This window comes from Lepidothrix coronata, unplaced genomic scaffold (assembly GCF_001604755.1).
Source record: "Lepidothrix coronata isolate B3197 unplaced genomic scaffold, Lepidothrix_coronata-1.0 Scaffold69, whole genome shotgun sequence".
Classification (NCBI taxonomy): domain Eukaryota; kingdom Metazoa; phylum Chordata; class Aves; order Passeriformes; family Pipridae; genus Lepidothrix; species Lepidothrix coronata.
The window spans coordinates 4,590,035-4,605,295 of NW_016690249.1; the positions used below are offsets into that span (position 1 = coordinate 4,590,035).

The window sequence follows — 15,261 nt, forward strand, 5'->3', positions numbered from 1 at the left end:
AAAAATGTACAAATTCCCTGCCGGCAATCTTACAAAACACACACATGCTGCAAAAATGAAACGTACAAGAGGAGGAGCAATGACAAATTACCTCAGCTTTCATCACTACTTCACTTGATTGAAACTGTTCTCATGTTCCATTAAATATAATAATATATTTGGAAAATGTAAACAACCTAATTATATTTTCTTCTTTCGAGCTGCCAGGCACCAGTCATATATCGCAGTCGTATAAAAAGAAGATCCCTGCCCATCTGCAGCCAGCTCCAAACTTCTACTAACTTAGAACCTGTGATTAATGAAGAAGAAAATCAGGACATTATTAGAAAAAAATGAGCACTGGCAAGACACACACCTAAGCAGTCTTGAAACTCTGCATTTTCAGCACACTCAGTCACACAACCTAGATCTTAACATTAATAAAAATTTATATTTTGAAAGTTATGGCTTTATAGTAATTACATTATGCCGCAGGTGGGAGACTCCAGTTTGCAAGCAGCACAGTAATTCCATGTATATGACAAGATGCACAGTCTTCTCCATGACAGGGCTTTATTCAAGTAAATAGGAACCTGAACACCAGTAATTAGTCAAATGATCTTTTTATCAACTTTGGAGAAGAGGACCACCACCTTATCTTACAGCAGTAATATGAATGTGCCAATCTTCAGGCAAGTAAGGAACCTACACCACAAAACCAAGCCTTCTTCCATCTCTGCTAACATTTGTGATAGGTGTAATGCACGTGTGGAACTGCATCGAAAGGAAGCATTTCCCTTCTAGCAAAGCTGTCTCAGGATGTTCTCTACTTGCACCCTTCATCATCACTGCAGTTCATTGCACTATCTGTTGTTCAGGAGTTGTATTGAGGGGAAGAGATTCAGATTGAGAAAAGACAAAAACAAAAAAAGAGTAAAAAAAAATGGAGGAACTGCATTTGACGATGGTCAGACTTCCTGCACAGTGTTTTACAATTGCTCTATTTTTATTAACACATTACAGCAAGAGGACATGTTAAAGTAGTGTTTTGTCCTAGCAGTATAACTACCTACTTTTGCCTCCAGTGGGAGCGCAGAGTTTCTCTCCCTTGTTATTCCTTCACCTACTCTTCCTGTACCAAGCCACGGAAGAAGGCTGGCAAGGACAGGAAGTTCAAAATTTGTATGGAAAGAAGGCTGTGTGTTATCAAAACTGAGTGAAATATGGGCAGACCACTGGATACTTTATTCTGGATTGACATGTAAAGAATCTTACAAGAATATAAACAATTTGCTTACCTTCTATTTCAGTCCAGTTGACAGCAACTTCTGCTATAGGTATTTTCAAGCACCGGGCTATATAAAGAAGTTCCACGTCAAACGCCCTGAAGAAGAACAGGAAATAGAAAATACAGTCACACTTATTTCTAGAAGAAAGACAGCGGCAATGTTAATTAAATCCTTTGCCTGATTTAATTGGTATCAAGCGCCTAACTGAACTAATTGTTCCGTTACGCAGTTGATATCGGTGCTCTACAGGTCAGATGCACATGGAAGGGAAATTTATTTCCCTGACTGAAAATCTCAGAACACAGGCAATATACCATATTACAACAGTAACAACACTTTACTGCATTCTGTTTTTGAAAGTATAGGTCATGCTGTATTCAGACCACTGCTTGCTTTTCATTGCGGCCACTATTGTGGTTTAAACATTTTTAAAGACCACGAAGACCAAGCAGTCAAACATACAGTGTCATTCCACATCTTTAGAAGTTTCATCAAAGGGGACAACTACCTGCTGTGGCTTTATGCCAATTTCATGATCTCTCCTTTTACTTTCTAAGTCAAGAAACTCAAGGCAGCAGCACAGAAGTGAGAAATTACCTAAGTTACTGTGCATAACAAAACCTGAACAACAGTTTTACTTTATCCAGTGACCATTTAAAGCACAACATAGAAACCCTCTTGAGACACTTGTTTTTTTTGCTAGCACAATTTTTTGCAGGTTGTGCAGCAAAATGAACTGGGGAAGTGATCCTGCTGTAAATCAGCTGCCCCTTTCTGCCCACTTTGTCCAAAATATACCTCAATCCTCTCAGTTCTCTGCGCAGAGAATTGTTTGTGTGTTTCATTGTTGCAACTGCACGCTCAAATGGGCCTTCTGGACCCGAAGCACTGAAGCTTTTGATATCAGACAAGTAGCTTAGCAGCTTGTAATGCTCATGTAAAAATCAGCATATGAAACTGCCAGTAGCTACTATTGACAAGGGTGAATGCAAATCACAATTATGAAGATTCTGGTGATTTTTGTTAAATTTCTTAGATTTACTGACTGCTAGGTCTATTTTTTTTCCCTCTTTGTAGTCTTCGAATGTCACTAGGGATGTTCTTGTTCCTTCAATGAGTTTTAATAACTGGAATTTAAGCTAAACAGTCCCCCATTCCCCTCAGTAAGCAGCTTTTTAAAATACTAGTCCCTATTGGAAAAAAACTGTCAATGGCCTTCCACATGTAGTTTCCACTAGATTTAAAATATATTCAAATATAGAGGTTTTGGTTTTTTTCCCCCAGAAAACTAAACCTTGAAGGTTAAGGAACTGGAAACATTTTAGCCAAGCTGTTGGTAAGATTCCCAGTTTGAAGTCAAGGGAACAGATGTTCAAGGCCAGCTTACAGAGGGGTCTTGAAAATGCAGCTGTGAGGCAGTCAAGTACGATTCAACATTAGTCCACATTTTCTCTCAGTAACTTCTTAAGTTTAGATTCTCCTTAAATTCTCATTGCTAAGTCCAAGACATTTTTCTTTTAAAATGAAAAAAAATCTTCTCTTACTGGAGAAAATGTATGCAATAAAACCCCCACATTACTCATTCATGCTTCAAGGGTTGCTTGAATTCAAGTCATTGGTAATTCCATTTAACATTACAGAAAGGGTAGAAAGAGACAGACAGGTGATCAAGAGCAGGCACAGAGTCATACTTTAGCAGGCTGCTAGCCAAGTTCAGATGTTACTTCCTTCTACCTCAAACCACCCTCTCCTTTTTAGCAGTGTATTTCTACTAAACTATTAATGAATGCAACAACAGCAGTCAACTTTGAAATGTGCTGCAAAGGCAGCATAAACAGATGTTACCTACAGAGACTACACTTACTGTGTATGGAGAGTTTAGAGCTATTTTCTAAATTTGATTTTGATCAGGACATAGACCTTTTAATTGTCACCAAAACAGTTACAGGAATACATTTTTTTTTCCTTGGTGAATTGAATCTGCTCAAAGCAGCCTTGCCATTTTACTGCTTTCTTTAAATGAGGGCTGAATATTATTTCATTAATTATGCCACAGTCTCTTTTGCTGAAGTTATATTATTTAATTTTTTTGCTGACATTTTACGTTTGTAAGCCAAAACGTCCATGTATTCACCTTTGAATGTTTATGAATCATGTGTATTAAGACTAAACCTAACTTTGTAATACTTACTACTTAAATGACTAAAAATCTTAAGAGATGCAGAATAATTGTCTGATGAATTAGACTATATGAGCTCCTCTAAAAGTATTACTACATAAGGTATTAGCCTAGTGAACTGTTATTTGCAACAATTCCTGTGGACAACTGATTACTGGAATGTCAGCATATACATCACAGAACAACAACATTAAATAGTTCTGTGAACTACAGTGCTCAAAGTAAAAGATTAAAAGTACAGAAATTAATCAGGTTGAACACTAATATTGTTACATGTGGTTGCCATTTGGGTAACAGTGAACATATCCCAAAATTAAAAAAAACCCTATTCAAAGCTGAAGGGAGAATGACTTTAGCAGAATATCACTGGGGTATCTTTTTTCTTCCTTTTCCCCCACCACCTTTCAGTATACCAGAATAGTTAATCAGAGAATAAAGACCGCAGAATGTTCAATACACTGATAGCATTACATCCATACTGCAGATCACCAGACACAGATGGTATAGAAGAACCATACAGAAGCTTCCACAGCCAGGATTTAAGTGTGGGTATGTTACATGGAGCCTGTCCTAGAGGAGATCAAAGCCACACCAGTGGATGAGTCGGTGAGTGCGATTTGCCAGGAAGCCATTTGTGACTAGTTAATATGAGAAAAAAGCACTCTTAGAAACAGCAAGGTATTACTCATACCACGTACTTCATCCTGCTGCAGAGACTGAAAGTAGGTGCCTCTTGGAAGAGGGACACACAGCTCAGAATACCTAAGTTTGGCTCCAGCCTGAATGAATTCAGGCTCCAAGCTAAGTTTAGATCCAAAATTTAGACACACAAAAATATATAGTGTGAACAATTTCCCCATCTATTTCTAACAGTGGCTCCATTATGTGTTAATTGACACTAATATGTAATGTAAAATAAAGAAAAATTTCTCCAGGTAGTTGTGTTTTGTTTAAGTTACAATTTAAGACAATGCTGGCTAAAATTCATTTGAACACCAAGTTGGTAGGTGTTTAATTGAATTCCATCCTTTTAAACTGAACTCTTAAAATGCTTGAGCTTATAAAATACGTATCCTGAAAAATTATTCTGTGTTTTAAAATTGCACTAGGACTCTTCTTTTTTTCCTGGTCCTATATTATGAGTTTCAAAAAATAAATTCAGACCTTCAGTTATAAAGTTTTAACTGGAATTCAGGACTTCTGTACACTCATGATATGTTTTTCCAGTAAACTCTTAATGGGTAGAGAAAAATTCCAATAGTCAAAGAGGTCTGAGAATGAAACAAGATGTCAAATGGGTTAGTCTGCCAGCACTGCTCTAGCTAAACTGGGGCTTTTGAAAGTCCACATATTTCTGTGCCAGGAGCAAGACTTTTTGTAAAACAAAAGAGACAAAGTTAAAATAGCAAAATGTTTTTGTGTTGATTAGACATTAATAAACAATTCTATGTGCCATGCAGAAAACCAGGAAAAAAAATAATTCCACTGCTTGTGTTGGTCTACAATGCCAAAGAAGTGGGAAAAAAATCCCTGTAGCAATATGAATGCTTATTTTTCTGTAATTTTTATATGGTGAGTCACATTTAGAGATTAGTGACAAACTGGATAAACAAATGTTAATTTTTTATATTGATCTTTCCAGTTTTCAAAGTGAAATAGCATGGCTTGTTCAGTGCACAAGGCAACTTTTATAGACAAAAGTAATAGCAACCATTTGATCTAACTAACCAGTGATCTCCTGGCTTAGGTAATATCATAATAAATTGCAACTTCACAAAAGTTTGTCAATCAAACCAGGACTAGAACTATGTTTTTATCATTATTCCAGGTAGGACAGTAATCGCTGCTATGTCTGGTTCTCCTAAGGATGGACATTTTCTAGCTGGAAGGAAATTTATAATTTTGTTTGGTTGTCAGAAGAAAGCAATGATCAAATTTAGGACAGGAAAATTCTGCCAGTGAGACCATTTAATTTTCCAATATTTCTCCTGTGCATCAAAATTTAACACAGTTACATTTCTCAAGTCAAGACTGTAGATGCAGAACTAGACCTTCTTTTGTAGCCTGAAGTAATTACAACTGTCTCTGTTACGTTTTTATAATATCTCTTTTAATTTTCTTTTAAGTCTTAAATTAAAAAATGTGCTCCATGCATTTCTGAAAAACAGATTAATGGTGTAATCAGATTCAGAACCTAAAACACAAAGCATATGCTCTCTGTTCAAAAGGTTGCTCTCATTTCAAACTAATGTCAAAACACTGCTATTTAGAAAGTAAATTTCAAGAATGTTTGGTTTGCATTCATATATACAGAGCCAGCTCTCCAAAGAACAGTTAAACAAAAAGACAATGAGAACACTCACTAAAAAGCTAGTTTAGGACTTAGGCATTACTACTTAATATTGAATATATAAACAGTTTGCAAAATCTATTGATTTTCAAATTCTTTCTAAACTTTAAGGGTAGATTAACAAAATATTCTAGGAAATCTGTTGGTCTCTCTTTAAAAAGTGTTACATGATCCTTATTGCCATAATGATAAAACTGTAATTTTTCCTTGTATACTTCAGTTTGCTTTCAAGATTTCCTAAATATAAGCAACTATAAATCAAATTCACCACAGCAAGAAGAAAAATGTGGTCTGTTTCCTAGTATTTTCAACATTAGAGGTGATATTGCCATCAATGTCCACTGGAATGGAAAACATGAAGAAAGCCTAAAAAAGTGAAGGTCTAAGCAGGTAGGAATTACTAGGTAGCTGATTTTATAGTAATTTTATATTAACATCATGAGTAAACATGTTTTGCATGAATTTTAGTCTAAGTATTTGTTATGTGCTCACATAAGAATTCACCTAGCATTGTGGTACCCCAAAAAATCCAAGCATGACAAAACTTGAGCAGACAGGACAGATGATCTGGTTTTCGCAGAAGCCTCACATTCATTCCCTTCAACAGCTCACCACATGCTCCAGTGCAGCAGCTGGGGAGCCCTTGACAGACTCAAGGACCAGGATGCTCTCAGATGGCTTTTATTCGATTAAATGATGCTTGTTTGTTGAATATTCTCCAGCACTCTCCATTATTCCCATTCTCCAGCACTCTCCATTATTCTCCATTATTCCCAGAACATCTGAGCTCTGACCATCCTGAACTGAACTCTTCTTTCAATATCTAACAGAGCTGCACTTCACTTGTAGGATTTTACGACTCCAAGAGAATCAAATAATTTCTTCAGATGTTGAATAGCTCCAGTGCAGTGATGCAGAGGCTGTAACAAACCCAGCTTTCAGAGCCTTTTACCCAATATCAAGATAGTGGTTTCTCTGCAACTCATTCATACTGGTCTCAGTATGAATGAGTTGTTCTGTAACACAGCTGGGGACCCCACATTGTTCCAGGTTCCAGCAGAAATACAATACTGACGACTACTTCTTACTCTTACGTCTTCATACTCGTGGTAGGTACAGAACCTCTATGACACAATATCTAACCAGTTTTTATTTTCCTTTTTACACATGTTATGCAATGAAAAGGTATTAGGGGCCAGATTTGTTTAAAAGAAAAGGTTTCCACTACTGGCCTATTTCTGATTCTTACATAATTACATACAAAAGTATCTATGGAAGATCTGTGGGATGACTATTTGATGTCCCTATCTAATTTCCAACTGCAATTATTGTACTTGTTTGTACAACACTGACATTTAACTTAGGACTATAATTTCTTTTATCCACTCTCCCCATATCCCCCATATCTCCCCATGTCCCAGTTTATTTCCAGGTCTTATAAATATTAACTGGGAAAGGGACAGTACTCAGTTTTGTCCACTGACAAATTATCTTCCAGTTGCACATGCTAAATGACTAGCTGTGAAGCTGGTCATTTAGCATGTGCAACTGGAAGATAATTTGAATCCTTATTGTAGTTTTTTTTCCTTCAGCGGTGGCAATAATCCGAGTTTCTCTCCTCTAAGAGGGTTTCAGTTTCCACAAAACTTGCCAAAGCTTTTGATCTTCAAATCTCTACTGTTCTGCCAGATTTGGTTTATATTAGCCAATAAACATGAAATTGAAAGCAGGGAAACACAGAGACTGTTGATGGACAGATGAAGATATAACCAGACAATATATTTCCTGTTTTAGCAGAAAATTAAACCAAACTAAAAAGACCCAAACAAACTATTGTTGTTTTAGGCAAATTTGCGACTTGGAATTATCTGAAGAGCTTCTTTATTGGAAGAATTTGTGTTATTCTTTCCTTGACAAACAAAACAAACATTCCTCTTCACTAACCAGTACATTTTTGATAAATAAGGGTTTAGTTTTTGGACTACTGTAAATAAAAGTGCAAGACTAGAAGGCCAATTTTATAGCAGTACATACAAGGCGCAATCAATTAAGATATGAAAATCTGGTGTCTTACACATCAACAATATAATTACTGTAAGTCAGCAATATCCTTTTTTCATTGCCTCTATTCCCAGATAATGGGGTACAGCACATTTATTTTTACTCTTTCATTCCTTTGGTGCTACAAAATTGAAGTGGCAGAAGAAAACTTGTTAAGATTTTTTCTGTAGAAAACACTTTATATAATCAGTAAGTGCAATTAGAATCAGAATCTTCAGTTTGAAAAAAAATAAAATTTAAGATTGCATTTTTACAGCTTAAACTTATTATCCTCATTTATTTCTTTCAGTTTTCTTCTTGAAGAACTTAATTTATAAAGTGAAGTTAAATAGGGCAATTTTGGGATGTGCACTTCTGGACCTCACATGTGTTTAACCATCTATTTAGAAAATCCCTCTATGTGAAATTTACAGAACTTTACAGATCAAGTTTGGGTTGGAGATAACAGCACAAATCATACTTCTGGCTCAGCTATAGTTTCCTTTAGAGCAATATGCAAACCACTTGGGTAGAAAAGTGAGACAAAGTGATTTTCTGAACATTGACTGCTCACAGTTACAGATTCCATGCAACAGAAGCTCTATGTTCCACACTTGTGTGCCCAAACACTACATTCACAATTTCATTCTGGAGGAGCAATGTAGCTCAGCTATCACTGCCAAACCTCAACCTAAAACTAGATGTATTGGACTTGACTAGGCACTGTAGGTTTGCACTCAATTTTTGTACGGGAACACTGTTCAGTAATTCTGTTCTCTGTCAGCAAGCAGTAGCCCACGAGAGATTTTCTTGAATGAAGACAACAGTTTGAAAATATTTGATTATACTTAATTAAACTATCCTTTTTAGCAACAATTTCGGTGCAGGAAATTTACAGAAATTATAGTAATTGTGTGGAAACAGTGTTTCAGTCCCTTAACAGTACTCATGACTGTATCACTCATAAGGGAAATGTTCTAGCTAAATTACAACAAAAGGAGCTCTAAAATAATTCAAAGAATATGAATAATCTTCTACTGTCTCAAACTAATAATATGTATCAGTAGTCCTCTCATCAAATATTTTAGCAAGAAAAGAAAAGAATAAGCATTTGCTTTCACTTTGAGTCTTCAGCAATTACAAACATCAGATATTGATTCTAGGTAAAAGGTTTTGCTAAAGCAGTACTGAATTGTAAAGAACATAGAATTTCTAGCAATTACCAGGATATTTGAACATAACAAGAAATCTAAGCTGCCATGCAAGCAGTACTACAACTGGTTAAACTGAGCAGCTAGGATTTATACACAGACATGACATGCTTCATAGTAGCTGCAATACTAAAATTACTCTTTCAAAACCATGTTCCATTATAAAAAAAACCCCAACAACAAAAAAAAAGGAACAATTTGCCACTCTTCTATATGAGGAGTTGAGAAAGTCTGCAAGGCAGCTTCTCTGATTAGAAGTTTTTTATCCTCACTGTGTGTCCCTGATCTCTTTGACACAGAGAAACCAAACAAGGAAGTGGAACCTGTACATAAGATGAGTTCGAAAATAAGAGCGCTGTGGACAAAAGGCAGTAAGTAAGATGGTTTCATTTAAGTGATGAGTGAAGTGCTTGAACAGAGCTGTCTTACAGGACAATAATCCTGTTTTGTGACAGCTTTCAAAGTTTGTAAACTGTTTCTGTTTTGCACTGGAAGGGAAATAGAACGTATCAATTGTTACAGTGAAACAAAATTACAGCTGAAAGGGAAAGACTTGCCAGTCAAGCACAGCCTAGGATAAGGGAAGTCCCAAGTTCTTTTTTCTGCTTTCCCCAATTCACAGCAGTTTTTCACTTGGAAAATGCTTTATTAAGTAAAGCAGGAACCTGCACCTGGATTTCAAATAATGAATGGGAAGACCACAGTATCTTCTGCACGATTCTTTGGGAATTCCCCAAGGAAAAGAAGAGTGAAGGAGGAAGAGCATGGCATGTTACACACTCTACTCCACTGGACACTTACAAGCTATTTTTTCCCTCTGTCTAGTCCTCTTGTTTTTCTAAAAATTGGCTGAACAGATGCAATAAATTCAAAAGTTACCAAGACAGACAATGAAAAATAAGCCAGCAGGACACCATACAGTGCTACTCCTAAGAATACACATTTAAATTAAACAGGTTCCAGCTGCTAGTCCAACACAAAAATTAAAAAAGTTTTTAATTATTAAAAAACCCAGATGGGAGCATCTCCTGTTATTTGTCACCCAATTTCTTCCATTCAAGACTGGATGACCTCCAGAGCTTGTACACACCATGTTAAGGCACTTAAGAGAACGCAACTGGAGAATGCACCTTTTTGCAGTATACGATGGACCAAGTAAATATCAGGTCTTAAGTAAAGGCTACTGTGCAAGATAATATTTCATTTTATATTTCCAGCAATGTTACACAGTCATCTCTTTTCTTCTTTTGCTTTCAGAGATATATTTTATGTTCCTGGTAAATGTTCTCCCAACCTACTCTTTGGTTACATTTTTGTTCTTGATGCAATAATCATGTGGATAAGTTTGTCCGTGGACTCCAGAGGCTGGAGTTTGGATTTGCAGAGGTCGCTCTTAGTCTTTTTTTCAAGACAGTTCCTAAACAACCAGAACTCTGATCTACAAATCACTTCTGAACTCACTGCTGGTCTTAAGCTCAATTTAAGCGATTGTATCTAAGACTGCAAACCAGGTATCATGTAAAATCTTTAGGAACCATCAACTTAACTGGTAAGCATCTCTGGGTGAAAAGAGATGCCTTCAAACCTAACAATTTAGAACCTCACTTGAAAAATGAGAAGATGCTCAGCTTATTATGCAACAGCCTTTGGCTTAAATTAAAATCCATAGGTTGTGCCTTTCAAAAAGTGCTCCAGTCCCAGGTTAATGGTGGATCTGGTGTGGCTTCTTTGGCTCTGTGACCAAGAACACAAGGCTGCCACTAGTGTCAAAAGGGAAGCGCTAAGAGGCTGCATGATTGTCAGACAGTGAAACTGTGCACTTACTTCACAAAGAGGCATTCCTGGGTTATGATTATCACTCCTAAGACTATACCTGTCATATTTTAGATTCATTAAAGTACATTAACAATTCTGGAGGCAGAACAGAATTCTTGATGTCTTCAGACTGAATTTAAGGTGAAATTCTGGTCTCAATAAATCCTATACAGCTGCTTATCACAGGTTCATTCTACCGTTTTAGATGCCACTAAGTACAGAGAAACATCCCAACATCTAAAAGACTGTTCTGCAACTGTTTTATACCTATTGCACTATAGAATGGGTATTTTCTTCCCACTGTAGTAGTCTTTCTGTCTTGCTGTTTCAGACTAGGGACAGCTGGATGACGAAATGAAATGGGCTACATATTTCAAACAAATCAGTTCTACCTAACCGGTCGGTGATTCCTTTATTAAAATCAGAAATATGTGGATAAACAGGAAACAGAGCACAGACACATCCTAAAAACTGTACTTTTGTATTAAAAGATAAAAGTACTCTCCCCTATGTAGCAAGACCTTCAAAGATGAAAAGACATATGAGTGCACTGAAGAAAGTTTATCTGCATTCAGTACCTGATCATACAATGAAGCATTTTTCCTGGGTTCAAATTTCTGAACATTACCAGTGTATCTTGCTTTGAACTTTTGTAACTATTTTAGTAGTTGTGTATATATTTTAGAATTATTTCAAGTATTAAGCATCAGTATAAACAAAGCTTACTCATGAAAACATTCAACATGATGAGCACATCCAATGATGCTGAAAAAATGAGCCCAGCAACGTGTCTGTTGCAATACAAGTCCCATGCCTGTACTTTGTCAACTACTCTCTGCCAAGACATCAGAAAACCAGATGCAAGATAAGGTCATGCGCCTATGCATCACTGTTTATTCCACAAGAGCCACACACAGAACAGTACTGTCTGTGTGTTCAAAACTCACAAATTTTACAATGAATAATACAGAAAAATTACACCACTTTACCAAGAATTGAGATACTCTTTAAACAGTTGGCTGTTAATTATCCTTAAATCACTTTAAACAGGTTTCAAGATCTGCAGGTCAAGCTCTTGCACTGCAAGGGAATCAGTAATAAATGAACTCATTTTCCTTCCACTCTAGCCCCAGTACTGGTTACTATTTACGAATTTTATCAGGGTTTAGAGGCTCTGTTCGTGACATGTTCTCAACTCAAAAAATTAAATCCATAAATTGGAACACTGACTGAAACAAGTACAAAGTGCCTGAAATCCAGAACACATCCTCTGTATATGATGGACCACAATCTACACTTATGACAATCTTTTCCTTATTTTTAGCTTCCATTCTTTTACAAATATTGATTCTTTAATTGCAAAATCTGTAGAGCAGATAAGCTCTAGAACCACAGGAAATAGCCATTTGGTTCTGTATAGGAATATAAATTAAAAAGTTATTACTTAAACTAGTATTTCAGAATCAGTGGAATCTTATATTGAGAACCATATAAAAACTTCAAAGTACTATACTCTTCTGTTTCTTCTAGCTGCACTTCTTCTACTGCTAAATTCTGAGCCTAAATCAGTCTTTTCTACAGTTTACAGATAATCTAAAGTTTATTACAGTTTGCATACGGTGCATACAAATTACTTCAATTTATTCAGGTTTGGTTTAGCTTACACTGTTTACTGTATGAATACAGTATATATGTTTAACAGCACAGATAAGCATGCAGCATTCCTAGGAACTGAATGTTTTCCTTAAATATTGTGCAATGGAAGGGGAACAGAATGAAGTACTTGTTGCACTGATGTACCTTCAAACAAATAAAATGCCATGGTGTTAGAAAAACACATAACTTCAAATTAAATAAATGCAACAAAAATGGAAGGTTTAGCATTGTTCTCGTGCTACTATTTCTCACATAAAATCTCTCAAATCTACAGCTGCTGCTGCCCCCGTAGGAAAAAGCATCAGGGTCACACTGCTGCCTGTTGGCTCCTGTACTTGTGCTTCTGAATTCACAGGCACATCCCTTGCAGCTCTGGCTGGAAGCTTGCACATCACTTCTGGCACTCTGGGAAACTAGCTACAAGTACCTCACTCATATGTGTTTAAGCAGAAAATAAACCTCAGTTCTTTCAAGTCAAGCTCTCAAAAAAGAATGACTATCCAGGGAGGTGTTCTTGTTCTACAGGTTTTTGAATTTTTATTTACAATAAAAGTTCTTCCAAACACTGTCATTTAACTAAGGACCCTGAGAAAAGAAAACCTCTTTAAAAGAAGGTGAAATTAAGATGCATCCTTAAAGGTATATAGGATGACATCAGATAAAATGAAAATACAAAACAGTTAACAAAGAAAACTAAGTAGGCAACACATGGTATTTACACAGAATAGAACAACTTCAAAGAAGTTAAAGGAAGGATAAATAGAGCATTCTGTACTGTATTGAAGTAGGCCCACTGGATGCAAAGCAGTTAAGAACTCTGTGGAAGCTCTTTCTGACTGCCCATTCTTGAGGCTTCTAAGCTTACACCTAGGTCTTCAGAGTTACACCTACATCTTCAGCTGGATTTCAAAAAAGTTGAAGAGAATTACAAAGGTCAATCTCTGTGCATGTGTATTAAACTAAAGCCATGAGAATTTATACTCACAGGCCATGGCTGGAGATGTTTTAGACCTTCTTCTACTTTTTCAATATCTGCAAATTTTGTAGCTCCATCTGCATCAGCCATAAGAATTTTTTTCCCCCGAGAACTAAAGACACCCTCCAATGAAAATAGTCAATAAAAATCAACAGTTTTGAAATCACTATTTGTCATAAGCTAGATGCAAAAGACTCCAAAAACCTAATGTAGTAACAAGAACAGTGATATCTCACAGATTCAACACAAGGGAGTCTTAATATTCTGCTACTAACCACAATTTACCAACTTATAATAACATCTAGAGACTTTACACACTGTGTGGTGTCCCACAGTGACACACAATGCATGAACACAAAAGGCTAACAATCCCTCTGAAGAGAAGGTTCCAAACTAAAAGCTTCACAAACCAAAATCTAAAAGTCAACAAGTTGCTACAGTCAGCTGTAGAAGGGAGCACAAGAAGCAGTGATTAGCAGCTGCCACTGCACTGAATGGCTTTTCTTTGTCATTTCAGCTATGGAAAGAAGGATGCAGAGGTAGTTTTTCCCAACACTGTTTCAAGAGAATTCAAGAGCTATTTCTCAAAACTAATTTAAGTTTCAGTCTTAAGTCACAGTTTCACTGCAAAACGTTTGTGATGCACAGGTCTCACAGCTTGTTTTCCCATATTCTTGGTCAGAAAAATTTCACAATTTTTGAAGGGGTCCAGACAGGAAAACAATTAGCAGTGGGTTTGACTGAAGTACTGTCACAACCAAGCATGTGTGAGTTTGGAAAACCCTGTCAAGGAAGTAGTTGTATACACATCCACTCTACACTCTGCACTGCAAAAGGTTATCACACAGAGAATTTTCTCCTTCTCTTGAAATAACTTCAGAAGTATATACCTTACAAAAGTCCCATATGTTCTAATATAATGTTCTCTCCATTTCCTATATTTACTCATTTTTCATAAAAAAAATAAAATTGACACATTAAAGATAGAGCATAAAATACAGATAAAGACAAGTCACTGATAACTCACAGATGATACTACCTTTTTTCATAAAAGTAAAGTGTTATTCATCTTAGGAAAAAAGATTCCTTCAAAATGTCTAACAGCTGTTTTATTTTTAGGACAACATGATTTCAGGATAATGTCTATGTGAAACCATAAATTGTGCTGTTTCTGCTATCGAGTGTGGGTGATGACAGTGGGCTTCAGTAAAAACAAACTTTGCTGGATGAGAATGCTTCTTTATTAGCCATTTTAAAAAACACATCTATGACCTGAAGAACAAAGTTTGCAAATTTGGCTGTATTTTGTCTGCAAAAACTTAACTTTAATCTGTAACAGTTTAGTTGGTTTTTTTTTTGGTTGGCTTTTATAAACACAAGTCTATTTCTAAGTGGAACTAACATGAATATGAAATTCAAGGGTTTTTTTACCCATTGAAATCTCATACAAAAAAATGTCTTCATTATTGATCTTCCTGGCAAGAAAATACTGTTTCCAAGATCTCAAATAAGCTTATTTTGAAAAACAGGTTTTGCTTTAATTTATAGAATCTGTACTCAGTTTTCTCATAATCATTTTGTTAATGCATTGAATTCAAAATGTCAATCAGCACAAGTTTATTTTCTGTATATTTGGTGGTTCAAACAGAGAAGGAGATGAAAGTATCTATTACCATGCTGACTGCTTCTCCTTTCCCTTGATTTTTTACTGAAGAAAGCACTTACACTTTGTCACTTCCATATTTCTTGCAGTACTCCATTGCAAC

The 15,261-nt window shown here is 36.1% G+C and overlaps 1 protein-coding gene across 8 annotated transcripts in view; it reads right to left on the minus strand.

Annotated features, from left to right (window-relative positions):
- Positions 1-6: 6 nt before the first annotated feature.
- ALG5 (ALG5, dolichyl-phosphate beta-glucosyltransferase) overlaps positions 7-15,261 on the minus strand; it is a 22,691-nt gene continuing 7,436 nt past the window's right edge. For 6 of the 8 annotated variants that reach the window (XR_001875426.1, XR_001875423.1, XR_001875425.1 and 3 more), the window contains 2 exons: positions 1,278-1,363; positions 7-289 (listed from right to left, as the gene is read on the minus strand). Coding sequence is in view for 2 of the 8 variants with exons in the window: in XM_017818593.1 (XP_017674082.1) it covers positions 177-289; positions 1,278-1,363 (199 nt within the window). In the remaining 6 variants the exon portion in view is untranslated. Of the gene's footprint in view, positions 290-1,277; positions 1,364-13,504; positions 13,617-15,220 lie in introns of those variants that run through there. The other 2 variants (XR_001875428.1, XM_017818592.1) reach the window with 2 other exon arrangements.